The 21,328-nt window shown below is 41.8% G+C and overlaps 1 protein-coding gene across 1 annotated transcript in view; it reads left to right on the plus strand.

The window, feature by feature from the left end:
* The window catches only part of LOC126354530 (zinc carboxypeptidase-like), a 127,111-nt gene that overhangs the window by 49,813 nt on the left and 55,970 nt on the right, over positions 1–21,328 (plus strand). Inside the window, exons 3-4 of the mRNA XM_050004258.1 lie at positions 6,785–6,921; positions 18,626–18,701. Of these exons, the coding sequence (XP_049860215.1) occupies positions 6,785–6,921; positions 18,626–18,701 (213 nt within the window). The remainder of the gene's footprint in view (positions 1–6,784; positions 6,922–18,625; positions 18,702–21,328) is intronic.

The following is a 21,328-nucleotide window of genomic DNA, read 5'->3' on the forward strand; positions in this document are numbered from 1 at the left end:
GTATGAGACTGTGTGACATGAATTGCATATAAACTGTGTTTTAAAGTGTATTAGTGTGACAGATCGTTCTTGTTTATGTGTAAAAGTAACACGTTCCACTACTCAGTCTCCTCGCAGATAATCATAAACGCAACAGTAAATTTAGAAGAGGAATTTATGCCGTAAATGACAACAGTTTTAAGAAATTAACATGAAAGGAATCCAACAGAGACCTTTCATGACCCCAACGCTCCGGGAAAAGACTGTGCAGGGAATTTTCTGGCCATGCTAGGACACTCCAAAGCAGGCTTCTCACACCCAACTTAAACCAAAAATGTAAAGAAAAGGCAAAAGGTCACCAGCTACTTGCTAAAACACAACAATTTCAACACATCTTTAGAATCTACTAATTTCAAAGAGAAAAATAACAATCTGTGACACCTATTGAAAAGATAGTGTAGACCTAATTCTGTCAGCAAGTAAAAACAATGGTTCCTGTGTCATTAATATGAAAACAATTTCTGGTTGTTACCCTTATGGAGTTCACCAGTATTTTCTCATTGCAAGAGCCAACTGATCACAGGAAATTTTATGACTGTTTATTAACAAGTAAAATTTATGAAAATAGCAAAGGTGCAACAGCAATTAAAAAGAAACATGAAAATAACATCAGTATTATAAAGCAGAACATTACAATGCACAGTCCGCAAAAGGAAAAAAAAGAGAAAAAACATCTTTTACAAAGTGGTTATCGCAAAAAATTCTATATCTTATTAAACTAATAATTTGTACAATTAAAATAACCTTGTGGCACTAATTTAATCACTCTACTATATTTCAGTTAGTTATCAAACAGTGATCACTATGTCATTATACTGAAACTACAATTAATTATGTGATTGTTACCCTTAAGAGGTTCCTCACTATAAATATGCCCCATGCAAAGGCTAATCGATCACTGTCCAATGAACATGAATATAAACGAACCAATGCCACAGGAATGAATTTACGAAACAAAATATCACAAATCTAATACAACACACGAAAACAAAAATTGAGAAATAAAACAGCTCTGAAAGTACAGTAGTCAACGTCTAAAAAAACACCAATAAATAAAACACCTGCAAAATACAAGAGTCAAAGTCTAAAAAAAAAAGTAGAACACCTGCAAAATACAAGCGTCAGTCTAATAAACACCAATAAATCGAACCCCTGCAAAACACACGAGTCAAAATTTCTCTGACAGAACACACGTGTGTGCATTGGACTAAGAACCGTATAATCACTGTTCACTGACACACTCAGTAGTTCCACTGTTCCGAGGCACAATATAAGGGGAGGGGGGGTCCGTCGCCGCAGCTGTCAGTAGGGATTTTTATTTTTGTCCATCTGTTGCGTGCAATCCCGCCTTCTCTGCCCTCTCATGCACTTTCTCTTGGTGGTCCGTGTCACCTACATCTCGATTTGGTTCCATGTTTGTGTTGTCAAATTCGTGCGGTATCCTCGTTTGACACGCCAGGTTGATATTCCTGGGCAAGGATGACACTTAAAGGCTCTTCTTTGTGCCACCCTTAGCCACGAGAGAACATCGAACTATGATTTACTGTCGCTTGACAGTGGGCATCCACCAGGATATGTTGATAAGCGTCGTTGAAGTCTGCCAGTTTCTCTGGACAGTATGTGTCAGAAGGCTCCACGCCCCTTGTGTTTTACATTCTTGAGTTATCCTCAATTGGCTCGCCGGTTTGATATTCCTGGGCAAGGATGACACTTAATGGCTCTTCTTTGTGCCACCCTTAGCGACCAGAAAACATCGAACCATAATTTACTGTCGCTTGACAGTGGGCACCCGTCAGGAAATGTTGATAGGCGTCGTTGAAGTCTGCCTTTTTCTCTGGACACTACCTGTCAAAAGACTCCACGCCCCTTTATCCCCTGTCTTCTGTCGTTTCACCCCGCCCGTCTCGCCACGGTCGCGTGCGTGTGGTGCGTTGCCAGCAGATGGATTTCCGCGCGGTGGACCGCTCGGCCATCTCAGGTCATCGCCTCCACGGAGGGTCGCACTGGTGCAGCCGGCCATTAGCTCCAGGTGCAAGGGAAAGTGTTTGCCGCGTACCCTTCTTTTGTTGTCGACCACGCTCCCGAAGTGGCCCGGTTGACAGCGTGTCCTGCTGGGAGACCCGCCTATTTACAACTACTCCTCCTCGCTGCTCCCAGTGTCTCGTAAGAGTTTAGCCGGTTCGCTTTCAGGTTCTCAACTGCATTTACAGAAATTGATCATCATAGTTATGTGACTACAAAATGTCATACATAATACCACTTAGTATTGTCTTTCACAATTTTTTTTGGAACAAAAGTGAGACTTAATTTTTTTTAAATAAGAAAGTTAGATGAATCGACAATATAAAAATAAAAGTTAAATGACTTGACAATATAAAAAATAAAAGTGAAATGACTTACAGTATAAAAATAAAAATTAAATGAACTGACAATATAAAATCTAAATCCACATCACTAATGTGGTTCACTTACGTTTTAATAAATCAAATGCTACTTATTAATTCACTTAAGTGAATAGGATTATGCCTTGCGCAAGTATAGGTTAGGACAGCATCGGGTTCACATGTTACTTACACACACACATGCACACCTGTTGTCTATTCTACAAACTAACTACCCATAAACATGCATTACTCAAAATTTTACTTCAATCCACTACTAGTTAATCCAACAAGCTACTTCAATGCTACTTCAACACAGTGTTTATACCACTACAACATTGTTCTAATTCGTCCTCTTCCTGACGCTCGCGGCATATGTCTTGTCACATGATAAATATGGAGAAGCTTTCCTGAAACACACAGTAAAAGAAAACAATGGTTATTTACACGCCAAAACATATATACCAGCTGACACACCTGATAAGAGACTCGCAATTATACATTTATCATACTCATATACTCACAAATAAACAGTAAGAAAATTTCATCTAAAATTACGTTATCACAAGAATTAATCACGCAGATGACTCTGAAAAGGGTAAAGATATTTTAATTATACAGGTTAAACTACATTTTCTTACCCATATTGCTCCCATTTCGTTCATTCTTTAAGTTACCTTTCGCTTTCAAATCAGTTATTTCGCCTGTGGTGGTTATTCTGGATTCATTTCTCATGAATGGCACAATTGTGGTCACCTCTATTCTGTAAAACAGTTTCATCTCAACATATTGAACTTACAACAGACACAAAAGATCCGAATCCTCCTGTAGTTTAAATGACAAATGTATTGCTTCATCCTTATTAAATTAAACCAAGCTTTCCTTCGGTCCCATAATCAAGATTATTTAATCTTCCTCTACCTTCAAGAGGGAAATTTCTTCAGTTGAACTCATATAGGCTGCAGTGCATCCCACACCAGAGAAAACAGTAAGCTGTAATGCTCGCAGAATCAGCAAGGACATAAACTTCGTTTCTAGGACAAGTATTAACGCAGAATAATTTTTCAGGCTCTGGCTCAACATCAATCAAGACTACAGAAAGGATCCATATTTCTGTTCCATTCTCCATTTGCTGAAAACTGCTCGTATTTGACTACCACAATAATATTTCAGGGCCACGTAAATTATACAAACCACAATTCTTCTTTCACCTTGAAGGGAATCAATATACTGACGAAATCCACAGGCAGCACTTTACATACTCAGCTATAAAGAACAAAAAAGACATATATCATCAATATTAACATATCATTGCACATTGGGAAGCCAATGGTTAAACAATCGTATTATCGCATCCTGTTTTCAAGATTCTAAACTTACTCATTCCTTTAAGAGTCTAAATTTACTCATTCCTTTCTCAGAGTTCTCTTATCTTAAAATATTCATACAGCACGCATACTATGGTAAGAGATCCTCATTTATACTGACAGATATAGAATAGTAATAGATAGATAGTAGCACTGAAAGCAGAAAATCGGAAACAAGGCTACTAACAGCTGGGGACCTGGGTTTGCCAGACCCATAATACCCACAGATCGGATATTCCCCTGAGTTTTGCATTAATTCAACATATATCTTGCTTCTCACAGGAGCGACTCTTTTCAGTTTACACCGAAAAACCATAAACAGCATTTCACTCGTTCACAAAGAAACCTTTCATCTTCACATTTGAACCAACCTAAATCCTAATTGCACAAGGAAAGAAAAAAAACTAAAAATATCACTTCAATAATAAAATAACACACGAAGAACGTTGAAACATATGCAAGACGAAATTAACCACAACCAACCGATTCAAGTTTCACCCAAAGAAGTTACGTTCGTAGCGCAATCCTGTCCGTCATGTAATTACCCCACATTGGTATACAAAATTCATACTAACTCTCTGTGAAATCTTCCCGAAAAGAATAGCTGAGGGCTACTTTGATGATTACACCACATGCTTCACATGGTCAACTTGGTTTACACAAAGAGTGTAGCTTCACAATAATTCTGATAATTAAAATAAATTAGATCGAAAAGCAATTTACAAAAGAAAAACCTCGAACAGGTTACTATCGTCTTACTATTAACCTGATGGGTCAAACAATTGTATAAGCACGTGGTACTGGTCTCACAAAGTACACCCTACGTGGGTTGAACATAAAGAAAAGTTGCTATATTGAAAAATATTGTCAAGACCAGACGTTATAATCTCACGAACATTCGCATTTGAGATTGATGATCTTAGTAACAGTTACTGATCAACACGTGGTTCCACTTTACTCACAAAGTAGTGACAAAGCAACTACTGGAAGATATTCTGAAGTCGACACTCGAAATACACTGCTTTGCAATTTAAGATAACATTAGATATTTTAGAGCTAAAACCTTAAATAAAGGTGATTAAATTTTCAGTTAGGCTGAACTTAAGAAATCCATTGTCCTGCGGACTTACCAGACACGCGCTTAGTTGGAGATCTTACCACTTCAGACGCTCGCCGCGGACAGACTGACCTGCGCTCCTACCAAGAGTGCCTCCGTATACAAAACGGAAGTAGCCAGAGGGGCAGCTTCCTATACCAACATGACAAGGGACGGACAGAACCATACTAAGGATAGAAACCTCTTTGCTTTTAGAAAGCATTGCTACCTGTTCCGACGTTGGTCCTACTGTTCTCTAGCAGACAGGCTTGTCTGCTACCCTCAAGCATGCAACTAGAAATACATTTGCTCATTCATACTCTCACACAGAAGAGAAGGGGGATGACAGTATCTTATCATATACAGTACATAAAAGAAAGCGGATGTAGGTTCCGTATGAGACTGTGTGACATGAATTGCATGTAAACTGTGTTTTAAAGTGTATTAGTGTGACAGATCGTTCTTGTTTATGTGTAAAAGTAACACGTTCCAGTACTCAGTCTCCTCGCAGATAGTCAGAAACGCTACAGTAAATTTAGAAGAGGAATTTATACCGTAAATGACAACAGATTTAAGAAATTAACATGAAAGGAATCCAACAGAGACCTTTCAACACACACGCGCGCGCGTGCAAAGTATCATTCACCTTTCACACGTTTCATCATTTTAAAAATAAAAGTGTCCCAAGGAAAGTCTTTCATACTACATCTTAGTTAAGTGCTAAACTTGGTGATAATGTGGTGGGGAGGGGAGGGGTGATAATGTGGTGGAGGGGGGAGGCAACAGTCGGCAGGTGGGGCGCGGGTAATAGCTAATACATAATTGCACTCAGGGATAAAAGCCAAAGAAAGACTGGGAACCGCTCCTCTAAGTGCTCTACTCAATCCAGTTGCTTTTAATAACTTGCTGTGACGAAAGAAATTACATCATTTCAATTATATTACAATAGTTTTCAAGTCTATTTTATGTATTTGGTGTACCCTTTGGAGGAATGACAGTATCTTAAGAGCATGGCAGCGCCTTATCAACTGCTTCCAGTATCATTAATGGAAGATCACAATGTCACATTCTGTTCACATCAGCGTACATCAACAGATACACATAATATTTCAAAAAATTGTAATCCGTTATGAAGATGTATATCAATATCGTTTTTACACATTATTTCCACTGAGTTCCAAGTCTCACCACAACATTTTAACTCACTCAATTTACTATTTTCGTTAATACACTGGTGTGAGTACTTCATGCACTCTCCAACGAAAGAGAAAAAGGAAAATTACTTAGTCTACAGGTTGTTGCAGTACATCAAGTGACTCACAGGTCGCTATTGGTTTCACACTAATATGGCTACAACATTCGAAGGATTACTTGTCTAGACCTGAATCTAGTAGATTTATGTACAAATTACAATAAATACATTTCTCTTGCATCACACAGTTAAATACACAGTCACTGTAAATGGATTACTCATAATCTGGCGAATGTGGTGTCATGCATGCATACATTCATGCGTGGGTGTATGTGTGTTTGTGTGTATCTCTGGCTGATTCACTAAAATAACACATGAGATAAATAAATTTATGGAGCACATTAACATCGGAAATGTTCGTAAATGATGTGATGAAGATGTTTAACGTGAGTGAAATTTTCGTACATTTCAATGTTAGCACAAAAACGCTCATTTGCCTTTGTGCACAACTTTGCAGTGAATCTTTCAGTTAGTTATTGTCCACGATAATGGTTTTATATCACTTTCATTTGAAAGTTCAGTATAATGTATGTTTAATATAGCAATTAATTTATGTGTATGATTATTTGATTCCCTTCTGCGTTAACGACAATTTCCACCTTAAAAGCTGAGACATCATATTGACAAACAACTTTTAATTCTTTTCCAGATTCGCTTCTGGAAGGATGCCAGAGCCGTCAACGCGGCAGCGGATATCATGGTGGCGCCAAAGATGCAAGACAGCTTCATGACATGGCTTCAAGCGAATTCTATCGAGGCGTCCGTCCTCATTTACAACGTGCAGGAGTAAGTTTCAATGTAAAACGAGCCATTTACAACTCTCAGTTGGTAAAATTCTTTAAACGTATAGTAATAATAAATCTGTAAAACCGACTTCCCTTTCAGTTTGACTTTCTACACGCTGATCTCCGAAATTACTAAACGAATATTTAAGGGGTTTTAGCGTAATCTGTGGCACCGTACAGGATTTACATCACCAGAATCAGATCACGGGGAAAGAGATAACGTGATTTTAAATTGTACTGGAACTTCCGTTTTGAATGAAATGGTTCGTATTAACTGTAGGACGCATTTTGTAAAAGGTCACGACCAGTTTTACGTCAACTAAAGACGTATCATCAAGTGATCTGTTCATATAATAAGGAAACATTTTTTTACAAAGAATTCTTAACATGGTCTATAGAAAAAAAAGTCTACTGAAAGGTAATATTATAAAGCTGTCCTCTAAGAGTTGCCAACAGATTCTTTCTAATCAGTTATCGCCGAAAGTTAATTACCTTGGAGCCACACCCCATCATTCGTGTCATGTTGTAAACAAACAGCACCCCAAAAGCGGTCGTCCTTATTTAAAAAGGAGGGGTAGCAGAACCTATAAAAATTATATTTCGATGAAATCTCAAAGGGCCAAGCCAAGCTGTAAACTAGTAATGCATCAAGATAACGTCAAAGCCTGAAACCAGTAAACGAGACGAGCCTTACCGCATCACCAGCAGGAAGGGGGTTGCACGGCAGCACACAAGGCACAACTGTCCGCCATACAATGGGAAGGATGTTTACTGCTGCCGTCGGGGGCAACAGGAACAAAACTGCAGCTATAGAGGCCGTGAATGAAAGGGGGGTGGGGATTTGTATATGTGCTAAACTACTTAAAAAATACGTAAAAATACCAAGTCCTATTAATAAAAAATATAGGAAGTGGACAATTAAAATGCAAAATATTTATAAAATCAGAATAATACTGTAAATTTACTCTTTGGCAAGTACAATTTATAAAGTTATTGAATGTGGATAGTTAAAATGTAAAATATTAATAAAGCACGAGTGATAGTACAAATTCCTGCTTTCACATGTACAACGCCATATTAGTGAACGAAGGCAAAGGCTATCCGGGGAAGCTAAACGCTTGTGGTAATAAAATAGTGGGCCTTAGGAGAGATGCCTGTCTATTTCGACCGTCAAAATTTGCTAAAAGGCTCCTGTGTCACTGATTTGTCTGCGATTCAGGGAATCCTTTGCAAGCACGGTAAATCTCGACTTCTTCTGCCTTTGGTTTCGAAATGTAGTACCTGCTTGTTCTTTCGGTTGTCGGTGGCAATGTGACCAGTTTCGCTTTTAGTGACGATTTTGATATGGAATCGTTGATGAGCTCTCTGAACCTGGTTACGAAGTTCCGTTCCGTCTGACCTATATATTTAACATTACAGTCATCACAAGTCATACTATACATCCCTGATCGCTTAGATTTATCACGTGTTGCAGTCTTCCTGTGCCTGAATTTTTGGCCATTATTCTTTGCGAAGTACAATGCCGGAGTTATATTTTCCGCAGTCAGACATTTGCCGATTCTGTTGCAAATGTTACTACACAATGGTATCCTATGGAACTTATTATCAGCAAATGATCTGCTGTATGCTGAGGTAATGGAGGTCAAAGTTCCAGGAAGTCAGTGGGGCGTGTGCTGTATTAAAATGGTTCAAATGGCTCTAAGCAGTATGGGTCTTAACATCTGACGTCATCAGTCCCGTAGACTTAGAACTACTTAAACCTAACTAACCTAAGGACATCACACACATCCATGCCCGAGGCAGGATTCTAACCTGCGACCATGGAGCTGTATTAAACTTTTCATTCAACTTCTGTAACATACTGTTGTTAATTTTACTAATAAAACCAGTGTCATATCCATTTGTGTATTCTATGAAGCGTATAACTTTGAAGTCCTCATCATGAGTTTCATGGGACACTGGGACACTGTGTAGTCTGTGGAGGTAAGGCCTGAATGCCACCTTTTTGAATTGTAATGTGTGGTTAGATGTCTTGTGTATAACGATGTCAGAGGCGATCAGCTTCCTAAAAATATCGTAACTAACCGAACAGCCATCGGTTTTGGCAGATATATGAGAAAATGCGAGGGTCTCATAATTGCTTTGTTTCATAGTGAATTGGATCCTATCATGCAGTTTGTTTAACTCACGCAAAAAAGTAACACATTCGAATGTGACTAGGAAATTTGCTTTAGTTCGACACCATATTGTGTTGGAAAAAATCATAAAAAATTTGGCAAGGCAGTAAGACACAGGTGAGGCCATTGTCAAACCCAGTTTTTCAGGACCTAAAATCTTTTTCAGTAAGCGAGAAACTTCCCGACTTTCGTCAAAAGATCTTCCGCTATGCTCCCTGAGATTTTCACTGATTATCTGATATGATTGGTCTGCAGGAATGCTTGAATATGTATTATATATGACAAAGGAAACTAGAAATGTGCCCTCTAGGGCAAACAAGTCAGAAAGTTAACTAAACAGCTCCTCTTTCTTCGAAATATTGAAATTCACTGGCTTTTAAAATTCCTATTCAAATATTCTGCCAATAAATTCTCTTGATGAAAACAGGGTCCGTTCCTGGTATTAACAATTGATCAATCAGCTTAACTTCTTTACGCAGCTGCACAACACTTCAAAGTCTAGGAGCATAGTGGATCACCGGAATAATACACTCCTGGAAATGGAAAAAAGAACACATTGACACCGGTGTGTCAGACCCACCATACTTGATCCGGACACTGCGAGAGGGCTGTACAAGCAATGATCACACGCACGGCACAGCGGACACACCAGGAACCGCGGTGTTGGCCGTCGAATGGCGCTAGCTGCGCAGCATTTGTGCACCGCCGCCGTCAGTGTCAGCCAGTTTGCCGTGGCATACGGAACTCCATCGCAGTCTTTAACACTGGTAGCATGCCGCGACAGCGTGGACGTGAACCGTATGTGTAGTTGACGGACTTTGAGCGAGGGCGTATAGTGGGCATGCGGGAGGCCAGGTGGACGTACCGCCGAATTGCTCAGCACGTGGGGCCTGAGGTCTCCACAGTACATCGATGTTGTCGCCAGTGGTCGGCGGAAGGTGCACGTGCCCGTCGACCTGGGACCGGACCGCAGCGACGCACGGATGCACGCCAAGACCCTAGGATCCTATGCAGTGCCGTAGGGGACCGCACCGCCACTTCCCAGCAAATTAGGGACACTGTTGCTCCTGGGGTATCGGTGAGGACCATTCGCAACCGTCTCCATGAAGCTAGGCTACGGTCCCGCACACCGTTAGGCCGTCTTCCGCTACGCCCCAACATCGTGCAGCCCGCCTCCAGTGGTGTCGCGACAGGCGTGAATGGAGGGACGAATGGAGACGTGTAGTCTTCAGCGATGAGAGTCGCTTCTGCCTTGGTGCCAATGATGGTCGTATGCGTGTTTGGCGCCGTGCAGGTGAGCGCCACAATCAGGACTGCATACGACCGAGGCACACAGAGCCAACACCCGGCATCATGGTGTGGGGAGCGATCTCCTACACTGGCCGTACACCTCTGGTGATCGTCGAGGGGACACTGAATAGTGCACGGTACATCCAAACCGTCATCGAACCCATCGTTCTACCATTCCTAGACCGGCAAGGGAACTTGCTGTTCCAACAGGACAATGCACGTCCGCATGTATCTCGTGCCACCGAACGTGCTCTAGAAGGTGTAAGTCAACTACCCTGGCCAGCAAGATCTCCGGATCTGTCCCCCATTGAGCATGTTTGGGACTGGATGAAGCGTCGTCTCACGCGGTCTGCACGTCCAGCACGAACGCTGGTCCAACTGAGGCGCCAGGTGGAAATGGCATGGTAAGCCGTTCCACAGGACTACATCCAGCAACTCTACGATCGTGTCCATGGGAGAATAGCAGCCTGCATTGCTGCGAAAGGTGGATATACACTGTACTAGTCCCGACATTGTGCATGCTCTGTTGCCTGTGTCTATGTGCCTGTGGTTCTGTCAGTGTGATCATGTGATGTATCTGACCCCAGGAATCTGTCAATAAAGTTTCCCCTTCCAGGGACAATGAATTCACGGTGTTCTTATTTCAATTTCCAGGAGTGTAGATAGGGACTAAGAGATCGTTCTTTAGTACGTGCTACAGATTTGGCAGATGGATTATACCTCTTTTTTCAATCTGATTTGCCTCAGTGAAATGTATGTTGCACTTTAGTGACTTATTGCTCTTCATATATAACCACGGCTGGTTTGGATTTTTCCACCTGTGTTGCAATCTTATTTTTGTTCTGAAGTTTTTTTTATTAATTCTGTTTGTGGTAATGTTCTTTGTAGATCCTATACAAGATGGGTATCTAGGAATACATGAACTACTAGAGTTATTTTCACCTACCTTGTTTACTCCTATAGCCAGTTCATTCCACTGGGCCATCGTCATTAATTTTCCGTCCAAACCAGGAAGAGTAAGGGAGATTAACTGACCGAACGGTTGTTGCTATAATTTCTATGCTATATTGTATGATAAGCACTTATAAAATAACTTTTTCCCTTTCTGATCGAAGGCGATATTCGTTAAGTTACATGTTTCTGAAAAAAAAACATAAAATCACTGTTTGTTACTGAATTACAAAAACTACGCCGTTTCAGGTCACGAAGTTTTCGTAATTTTTTATCCTGGTTTTTGGTGAAATAGTGTCCAGATATACATCAAAATGCTCTTAAATGCACTCAAACTGCTGTCCATTCAATACCCTAGATACAAGCAAATGAGCTATATATAGGTATTTTTTGGAATATAGAGAACGTATTTCATTTCTAAAGCAAAACAGCGTAATATTCCTCATACCATTTATTGTATCACAACTATTTTTACGAAAAAACACTTGACACAATTTGGAATAATTTTCTCTGTTAGGCATTGCTTGTTAAACTGTATGTTAGTGGAATTTTTTTGTGCTGTCTAGACAGGCATTACTCTTATAGCCCACTATTTTACTATCAAAAGCCTTTAGGTTACCACATTATCCTTTGCGTTTCACCGCTAACGTGGCACTGTAGCTGTCAAAGAGGGCATTTGCACTAACACTCGGGCTTTATTAATATTTTAAATTTTAGCTATCCACGTTAAGTATTTTTATAAACTATATTCGTCGAAGAGGAAATTTACTTTATGACTCATGGATTATTAATATGCTGCACTTTGTCCACTTCCAGTATTTTTTTGCATATTTTTAAGTACTTCAGCACATGTTCCTCCCCCCACAACTCCCTCGCGCCAGCTGTAGCGTCGGAGTTGTTCCCGCCGCCTCTGACACCACCTGTAAACGTTTTCCCCATTCCAGAGGCGTCAGTAGTGCCTTACCTGATGCCGCTCAACCACCTTGCTGCTTGTGTTGCGGTTTGTTTGTTTTCTTCTTTCTTATATTTTAAGGCGAGAAAAAGCACTGGGGTCATTCGCTCCCATGTCAAAACTGTGAAAGACGAAGAAACAAAGAGAGGAGTTTAAAACAACTAAACGTCAATTTCAGTTGACAGAAGATCAAACAGCTAAAAACAGGGACGTGGAGGAAGGTGTATAAAATACACCATAGAGAAATGGAGGTCCAGAACTATAAATTAAATGACCTCCGCCGCACTCCTACATCGGATAAAAAGTACAACGCAGACGACAACCCAAGAGCGTCGTTCGTTAAAATGGCCAATAACTCAGACGGCCTTTCTCGTTTACTGGGTTTATTCTTTGAAATTGTCTAGGTACATTATTATCTACACCTTCGTTTGGCCTCTTCAGTTTTTATCCAGATTTTATTTTTACAGGTTCTGCTGTCCCCTTCATATTAAGTATGAACTACCTCCTACAGCGCGTTGTTTGTTTATAACTTGATTTGAATAATGGGGAGTGGTTCTAAGACAATTACCATTCGGCGATGAGTTGTTGAAAGGAAACTTTGTGACTGCGCTTCAAGCACAGCTCTATAATACAACCTTTCGGTGTCCCTCTTTCTTTCCACCATTGGCATGGTTAAGGACTATTTGTAAAAAACGTTTTCTTATTATTTGTACAGAACAGCTGACGATGCGTCTTCAACTGACGCGAATCCGGTGGTGACATTTAATAATAGAAGGTATTCTGCAACCAGTGCGGATAAATTCATTCAAAATGTCGGAATTTAGCTGCGGTTGTCCACAATTTAAAGTAACACGCTTCCAGATATCTTTTCTGTCTCTCTGAACACACTAATCTCAAATACTACTAGACGGATTTTTATGAAGTTTTAACTAGTACTTACTGTGAAGCTAGGAGCACCGTATAGGTTATATTTTATGAAAATCGGATCACAAAAAGAAATATTCATAAATACTATAAAATGTATATATTTCCACATGACCTCCGAAACCACTGGAAGTACTTCAACCAAATTTGGTAACCATACCACTTAGTTTCAGGAAATAATGACTGTGATGGTAAGAACCACCTACGTATGAATGGGGTAGGGGTGAGAAAGAAGGGCTAACCACGGTGCATGAATATCCACACTTTACTCAACTAGTACTTGAAAACGAGAGCACTTATTGACTTTTAACAAACTCTATACATAATTTCCAACCTTGACATGAAACTTTTCCTTCCTGAAAAGATCCACAAAATAATGAAAGGAAAGATGATCGCTTACTACGTTTTCTCCAGTTATGCAGAAAAACTGTAGCATCACGTACGACTTCATGGCGTTTACCTTTACAGCGTCTTTGCTACTAACTCAATTCGCAAGACATCTTGCAAACAGTATCCAAATGTGGTGCTGAATATACCTGCTGAATTATACACCGGAAGGCCAAAGAAACTAGTATAGGCATGGCTGGTGAAATACAGAGAAATGTAAACAGGCAGAATACGGCGCTGCGGTCGGAAACGACCATACAAGTCAACAGATGTCTGGGGCAGTTGTTAGATCTGGTTACTGCTGCTACAATGGCAGGTTATCAAGATTTAATTGCGTTTGAATGTGGTGTTATAATCGGTGCACTAGAGATAGGACACAGAATCTCTGAGGTACCGATGAAGTGGGGATTTTCCCGTACGACCATTTCACGAGTGTACCGTGAGTATCAGGAGTCTGCTAAAACATCAAATCTCCTACGTCGCTGCGGCCAGAAAAATATCCTGCAAGAACGGAACCAACGCCGAGTGAAGGGAATCGTTCAACGTGGCAGAAGTGCAACCCTTCCGCAAATTACAGCAGATTTCAATGCTGGGCCATCAGTAAGTGTCAGCATGCGAACCATTAAAAGAAACATCATCGATATGGGCTTTCTGAGCCAAAGCACCATTCGTGTACCCTTCATGACTGCACGACGCAATGTTTTATGCCTCACCTGGGCCCATCAACACCGACATTGGGCTGTTGATGACTGGAAACATGTTGCCTGGTCGGACGAGTCTCGTTTCGAACTGCATCGAACGGATGGACGTGTACGAGTGCGGAGACAACTTTATGAATCCATGGCCCCTGCATGTCAGCAGAGGACTGTTGAAACTGGTAGAGATACTTTAATCGTGTGGGGAGTGTGCACCTGGAGTGTTATTTCGCCCCTGATACGTCTAGATACGATTCTGACAGGTTAAACGTTCATAAGCATCCTGTCTGATCACCTGCATCCATTTATGTCCATTGGGCATTCCGAGGGACTTAGGCAATTACAGCAGGACAATGCGATACTACACACGTCCAGAATTGCTACAGAGTGGCTCCAGGAACACTCTTCTGAGTTTAAACACTTCTGCTGCTCACCAAACCCTCCAGAAATGAATATTATTGAGCATATCTGGGATGCCTTGCAACGTGCTGTTCAGATGAGATCTCGACCCCATCGTACTCTTACGGATATATGGACAGCCCTGCAGGACTCATGGTGTGAATTTCCTCCAGCACTGCTTGAGACAATAGTCGTGTCCATGCTACGTCGTGTTGTGGCACTTCTGCGTGCTCGCGGAGCCCCTATGCAATATTAGCCAGGTATACCAGTTTCTTTGGCTCTTCAGTGTATCATTGTACGATTCATAGTTCAAGAGATATGGGGGAAAGGGGAGACAGACAGATAGAGGGAGAAGAGGGGATGGACAGAGAAAGGAAAGCGTATGAGGTGGCTGGGGAGAGAGAGGAAAAGGAGATGGACACAGAAAGGAAAGCGAAAGAGATAGATCTAGAGAGGGGAGGACCAGATGGGCAGAGATAGAGAAGTTGAGAACTGTATCAACTGTAACCTAACCTGGATGCTCGTTTTTCCAGTGAATTCTCGAACCCGCTGTTTCCCTGCGTGTGTTGATTCCTGTTGACATCTCGTCTCTAGTCCATCTGTACTCGTCCCACGTTCGTTCTCCAACCATTTCCACTCGACTCTCATCCGCATCTAAATTCACACATTGAAAATGTTACCAAGGCTCACAGCACCAGTATTCTTACAGCATGTCAACTTAGCAATCCCACATCATCGTTTTCATTCCCACACATGTGTATTATTTAGCTTTTTAATTGTATTAATCAACGACTGAAGAGGGTAGCATCGATGCTGCGTGCACGTAGCCGTAATTGCGGAAAGAAAATAGAGAAAAAAAGGGATTGAATTTGTGTTCCGCTCCTCCCATTATTTAGGAATCCATCCCAATTCCTGAATGACAAACATTCCTCTTTGTTCCTGCAACCAAATACGTTCTCCGATTTGTATGCTTTAGCAGCTTATAAAGTTACATCATATCAAACTCCTACACCTTCGCCAGTCCTACATCCTACGTAAGTCCTAACACCCCACTGTGAGGCACGTTCTTGAGAACCGTGACCTGCTGCCACGCCTATGTAAGCACACCCCACCTTCTTTCCATCTCGAAACACTCCAAATACACTTCCAGGCCATTCTGCCTCCCTCTACCAGGCCGTCAGAAAATCAGTGGAATCTGCCCATCCTGCTAAATGTAGCTAACCCACCTCACTTACTTCATTCTGAATAAACGCTCCACGCCATCCTCTCTCAAATCCTATAACCCACTAATTTCGACATCAGCCCTATTAATTCTTATACCTCCGGCATCCATTTTCATGTAACCTCGCCTGAAATGGCTGCCTCGCCCAAATTAATTTTCCATATAGTTACCAGGCATCATTACTACTATCATGACTGTGCGGAGTAAACAGAACTCGATTGCATCGTGTCTGTATTCCCTCGTTTTCCGTCATCATAAAAGTCAATGGTTGCATTTCTTTTACTTCCATACTAAAGGCTAAAGAGTGGTAACTTTATCACTGTCATCTGATAAATAAAAAATTAATCAATAAAAATTTATTAACAAAGAATGAGGACTTCGTGATGCTGAAATTTATTGATGATAAACTTTTTCCCCGCGAGTTTGCGCTTGTGACAGTCGACGTATATAACGCAAACATCTCCTCCTCCCCCATCTGTATGTCCAGCTCTTCCTCTACAACCTCTCTGTGCAGGAGATGTGGAGTTGTTATTTATTTCAGTCTGTAATTGTTAATGAAATAGCGTGAAACGTCTCTGTAGTAGTCGCGTTGGCGTGATAAGAAGCCAGAAAGTAGGAGCCAGTGTGCAGCCACTTGTACCCCTGCTTCAACCAGTTACGTTACCTGAATTTGTGCACGTCTCAGTGCCTCAATGTTGCTGGAATTGTGTCAAAGGATAACTGTTGGTGTATGTTGTCGCTTGTTCCTGTAAATACAGTTACATGTGTAGCTTGAACAGCTGCGATGAATGAACGACATTTGTGTTCGTACAGGAATACTGCGTTGGAACCTAATAAGTGAAATTTATCTGGTTTGTTATTACCTTAGGCGTAATCCTGTTGTAGCGTTGACGTAAGATGAATAAGGATGGATGCAGTGTGCATGGCGCTACTGCCTCACGAGCCTGCCTCGAGACATCAGGTGAGCCGAACTAGTGAACATTTCTATGGAAACGCTACTGTGCAGCTGGTATTCTGTTGATGTTTCCATGGAAACGCCTCAGTGCAGGTGGTGTTATGTCAACGGATATCTTCTTGATTTTCTAGTCAATAGCTCATTGTAGTTGAAAGCTTACCAAACTTTCCCAACTGCCTGGACTTCCCTTACGCTATGTCGACTGTATTGTCGGCATGGCAAGTGTTCTCACGGTCCATTTATTAAGTGTAACACGTGTCCGCCCATCTTCTCCACCTCAGCTGTCTTCCCTACGCCTTCTCTCTGTCCATGTCCACCTCCTCTTTTCTCTGTATCCATGTCCCCTACCTCTGTCCATCTCATCCTACCCCTCTCTACGACCATTTCATCCTCAACCCTTTCTATCGATCTCCTCCTCCCTACTATCTCTGTCTGTCACCTCCTCCTCTCTCCCTCTCTCTGTTCATGTCCACACTCTCACTCTCTATCTATCCACCTTCCCCCAACCCTTTCTGTCTGTTTCTTCCTCTCCTTCCCTCTGTCCAACTCCTTCTTCCTCCTCTCTCTGTCCACCTGTTCACCTCCCTCTCTACATCCATCTCCTCCTCTAACACACTCTCTGTGTCTAAACACATGTAGCCCTGAGAGGAATGCTGATACTATCTGCACAACTCTATCTTTACTCCTCTGGCACCTATGAGGCTCTAAACCCCACAGTACTGATTCTCATATAGCAAGCAGTATATATACCAAACCAGGATGAAATAGTTCCATTGATTTAGGAGACGATCCTGGACCTACGTACATACAGCCTGTCTTATGTATGTAAAGGTGTACGTAGGTTACTTATAGGAGATATAGCCTCGATTCGGACTACTAATTCCATCGTCAGATATACCTGGGAAACCAGTGACATCTCTGTCAAACCTTTGAAATTCTTCCAAGCGCAGTATCCTCCCATACCACTGTACAATGTAGCAAAATCATCTACAGTTATGAGAAAATGGTTTTTTTTTCATCTTACGACACATGTGAAAGCCAAACAGATCGTACAGTGTACTTATTAACGCTCTGCAGTCAGGTTGCTTGACTTTTAGAGGGTGTCCGATACACTACCGCAGTTTTGCGTAATGAACAAAATATGATAGAAAATATCAGACCAGCTTTGTCACCAAGTAGAACACACCATGTCATTCTAGCGGAAAACGTGGAAACGCCCACGAGACTATACTCTCATGACACTGTTGCTTATAGAAATGTCAGAACGCTTTAGGTTATTTTCTCGAGATGTATACAGATGATTAGAATTCACATGGAGGCCCAGAAGCAATCGTACTGCTTGTGTACTTTCACTGAATGGAACAGGAAAAGTGCGAAGTGACACCGTTACACAAGGTATTCCACGCCAAGCACCGCCAGGCGGTATAGAAATAGTACAAGCAAAAGCAGAAAAAATACGCATAAGATGTGCTGTCATGTTTGATTAGTGGTATAGTTTGTATTTTTTATGTGGATCCTTAAAGAATTTTTTTACCAGAACATGAAAAGACCAGCTTTTCTCGAAAATAGCAGTGCAACAGAAAACACTTAAGTTTGACATTGATTTAATGTTATTTTGATGTACACAAATGGCAACGTAAGCTGTTTCTGAAACAAGAGCAGACATCATAGTCAATTGGTCTGATTACCTCTGGCAAATTACTTTGAATTTCAAACCATCGTTGATTATTACATTACTTCTCACGCTTTTCAGACTGATAGACAACCAGAGGCGAGCAAAAGCTACGAGAGAGGACTTTGCCTTAGATGAATATCACACCATTGAGGAGGTGAGCAATTCTTTAAAAAATCCTTCAGCCTACTTCTGACAAGTTCATAAAAATTCGGCACAGTGTGTCCTTTATTTTCTGAGGGTTTATCATGGACAGCTTTAAATTTAACAACTGAAAATATATGAGTTACGCTTCATACCAATGATCTATTTGCATGGTAGAGATTATTAACGGTTGTGGTGGCACTAAACTTGAGGTAGCTGCTTCGAACCGGGATTGTGAAAGAAAGTTTCATCCGTTCTGCTTTGTCAACAAAGGGTATGTATGTGGTGTGTGTGTGTGGGGGGGGGGGGGGGGGGGGGAGGGGGTGTATGGGTGTGGATGTGTCTGTGTGCGCTTGACGGTGTTGGGGGGGGGGGGGTGCAGAAGGATAAATGATGAAAAGATGAAAAGGAGCAATGAGCTGACTGGCGTAAAATTTCCCTCCCTGATCTGGGAATGGTAAATTCAGAGCTTCTGCACAGCGTCCTTTCACTGAAATCCTGAGGCTGTCATTTGTGCTTATTTAGAGGAGTAAGTGGAAGCTAGTAGTGCATTTTACCGTCTTCTTCACCCACAACACAAACATAAAACTTTACCACGTAAATAACCAACACAGTTATCCACACTATACAGTTAGATATCTGACTTGGAATTTATGCCACCGTAACAACTTCGTAACAGATCGGACCCGATCAAGATGACAAGGTGGTATTTTTGCCAGCAGTGCTCGTTTCCCATGTATTGTACTGTCCGACGTTTAAACCAGACAATAAAAACACTTAAATGTGACCACTGTCTATGTTAGACATTAATGTGCAGTAGCCATTCACAGACGAAAGGTGGTAGCACCAGCAGTGGATGGTATATAAAGTGTTTCGGGGGACGCGGGAATCAGCACAGTCGTTGTCGTAATGTTGAGACGAAGCGATTTATCTGACGTCCAAAAGGGCGTGATTATTGGCTTTCGGACCATGGGTGCAAGCAGTCCCGAAACGGCTAAGTTTGTTAAGTTTTCGCGTATCGCTGTGGATAAGTATAGCGTGCTTGACAAAATGGAGTTATCCAAGACCGGCATCGAGGCAGTTGTAGTGTACACGGGCCATAGATGACAGGGATGAACGATGGTTGCGCACATTTGTATGAGCAACTAGATATATATGTAGATCTGTGATACAGACCGGGAGACTTGGTATTGATTTTTACGCTGGTGCCGAAAGTGGCACTATCGGAAAAGTAACTAAAGCGCCACTTCGGACCGTATGGTATTCTTCGGAGCTTGTCAGTCGCCATATATAAAGTCGGGGACTGTGAACATCAAGAAGACGAAAAAGTAGAGAAGTCGTCCACGTCCTCTCTATGAATCCCTACTACAGTCCAGAGTCGCAGATCAATTACGGGAAGTTCAAGGAAACAGAAAACCTACTCGACGATCCTGAATCTTGAATGGGAGGATCCATCTTCGGTGCTCACATTAGTGACGAGGGTGTAACAACTCGACCAGAAACTGACGATTCATCAGCACTGCCGTACAGAGGACTGCCAAGATGTAAATCAAGGGGCTCCACTGACAACTTGGAACAGCGGATCGCTGTTTCACCAGGAGGGAGAGCTGTGCCACTGCATGCACAGTGGCTTAGTGACCAGCACTGCTGGCTGGCGTGCGCCTTCTCAGTCCCGATACCAGCAGTTATTTGTTACTTAGTATTTCATATTTCTGGATGGTCCTCGAAATATCTAATATTTGTGAATTCTGGAATATTTTATGTTTGTATAAATAACTGCCCTCTCCGCCTACAAAGTCAGCTCTGTTCTGGATTTTGGAGACATCAGTGAAAGTCAAAATCAGGCTGCCCGGACGCGGGTTTGAGCCGTTATCCTCCAAAATGCTGGTCCAGTGTGCTAACCCCTGCGGTACCTCACCCGATGGTAGTATCAACAACAACAAAATGGTTCAAATAGGTCTGAGCACTATGGGACTTAAGTTCTGAGGTTATCAGTCCCCTAGAACTTAGAACTACTTAAACCTAACTAACCTAAGGACATCACACACATCCATGCCCGAGGCAGGATTCGAATCTGCGACCGTAGCAGTCGCGCGGTCCCAGACTGAAGCGCCCAGAACCGCTCCGCCACAACGGCCGGCCTTTACGTTGGTACCAGTAATAACTGTGAGATCAGTGCTAAGTGTTGCACTTCGTTGGCGACCCTGCCTTCTGATTTGTTCTTCATTGTAGCACCCACTTCACAGTAGCACATCGAACACTACACAATAATTCTTGTGCCTAGGGTGCCGTATCGCAGAGACGATAATTCCACACCTGTCACATCGTCGTCACATCGTCTTCACAGAGGTATACGGACAAATGAACGGTCTGCTGTGATAAAGATCGCCACCTGTTTTAACGTGGAGCAATAGAAACCCTTTTCTACCAGGACTGTGCATGTAGAAATGCACTGCATACATTTCAGATTAGAATGGAAAAATTAATAGAAGCCGTCCTTGAGGAAAGTCAGTTTGGGTCCCAGAGAACTGCAGGTACATACAAGGCAATACTTACTATACGGGTTAGAAGACAATATGAAGAACTTCAAACCTACGTTTATAGCGTTTGTGGACTTAAAGAAAGCTTTTCAAATATGCT

Source organism: Schistocerca gregaria, chromosome 3 (genome assembly GCF_023897955.1).
Source record: "Schistocerca gregaria isolate iqSchGreg1 chromosome 3, iqSchGreg1.2, whole genome shotgun sequence".
Lineage (NCBI taxonomy): Eukaryota > Metazoa > Arthropoda > Insecta > Orthoptera > Acrididae > Schistocerca > Schistocerca gregaria.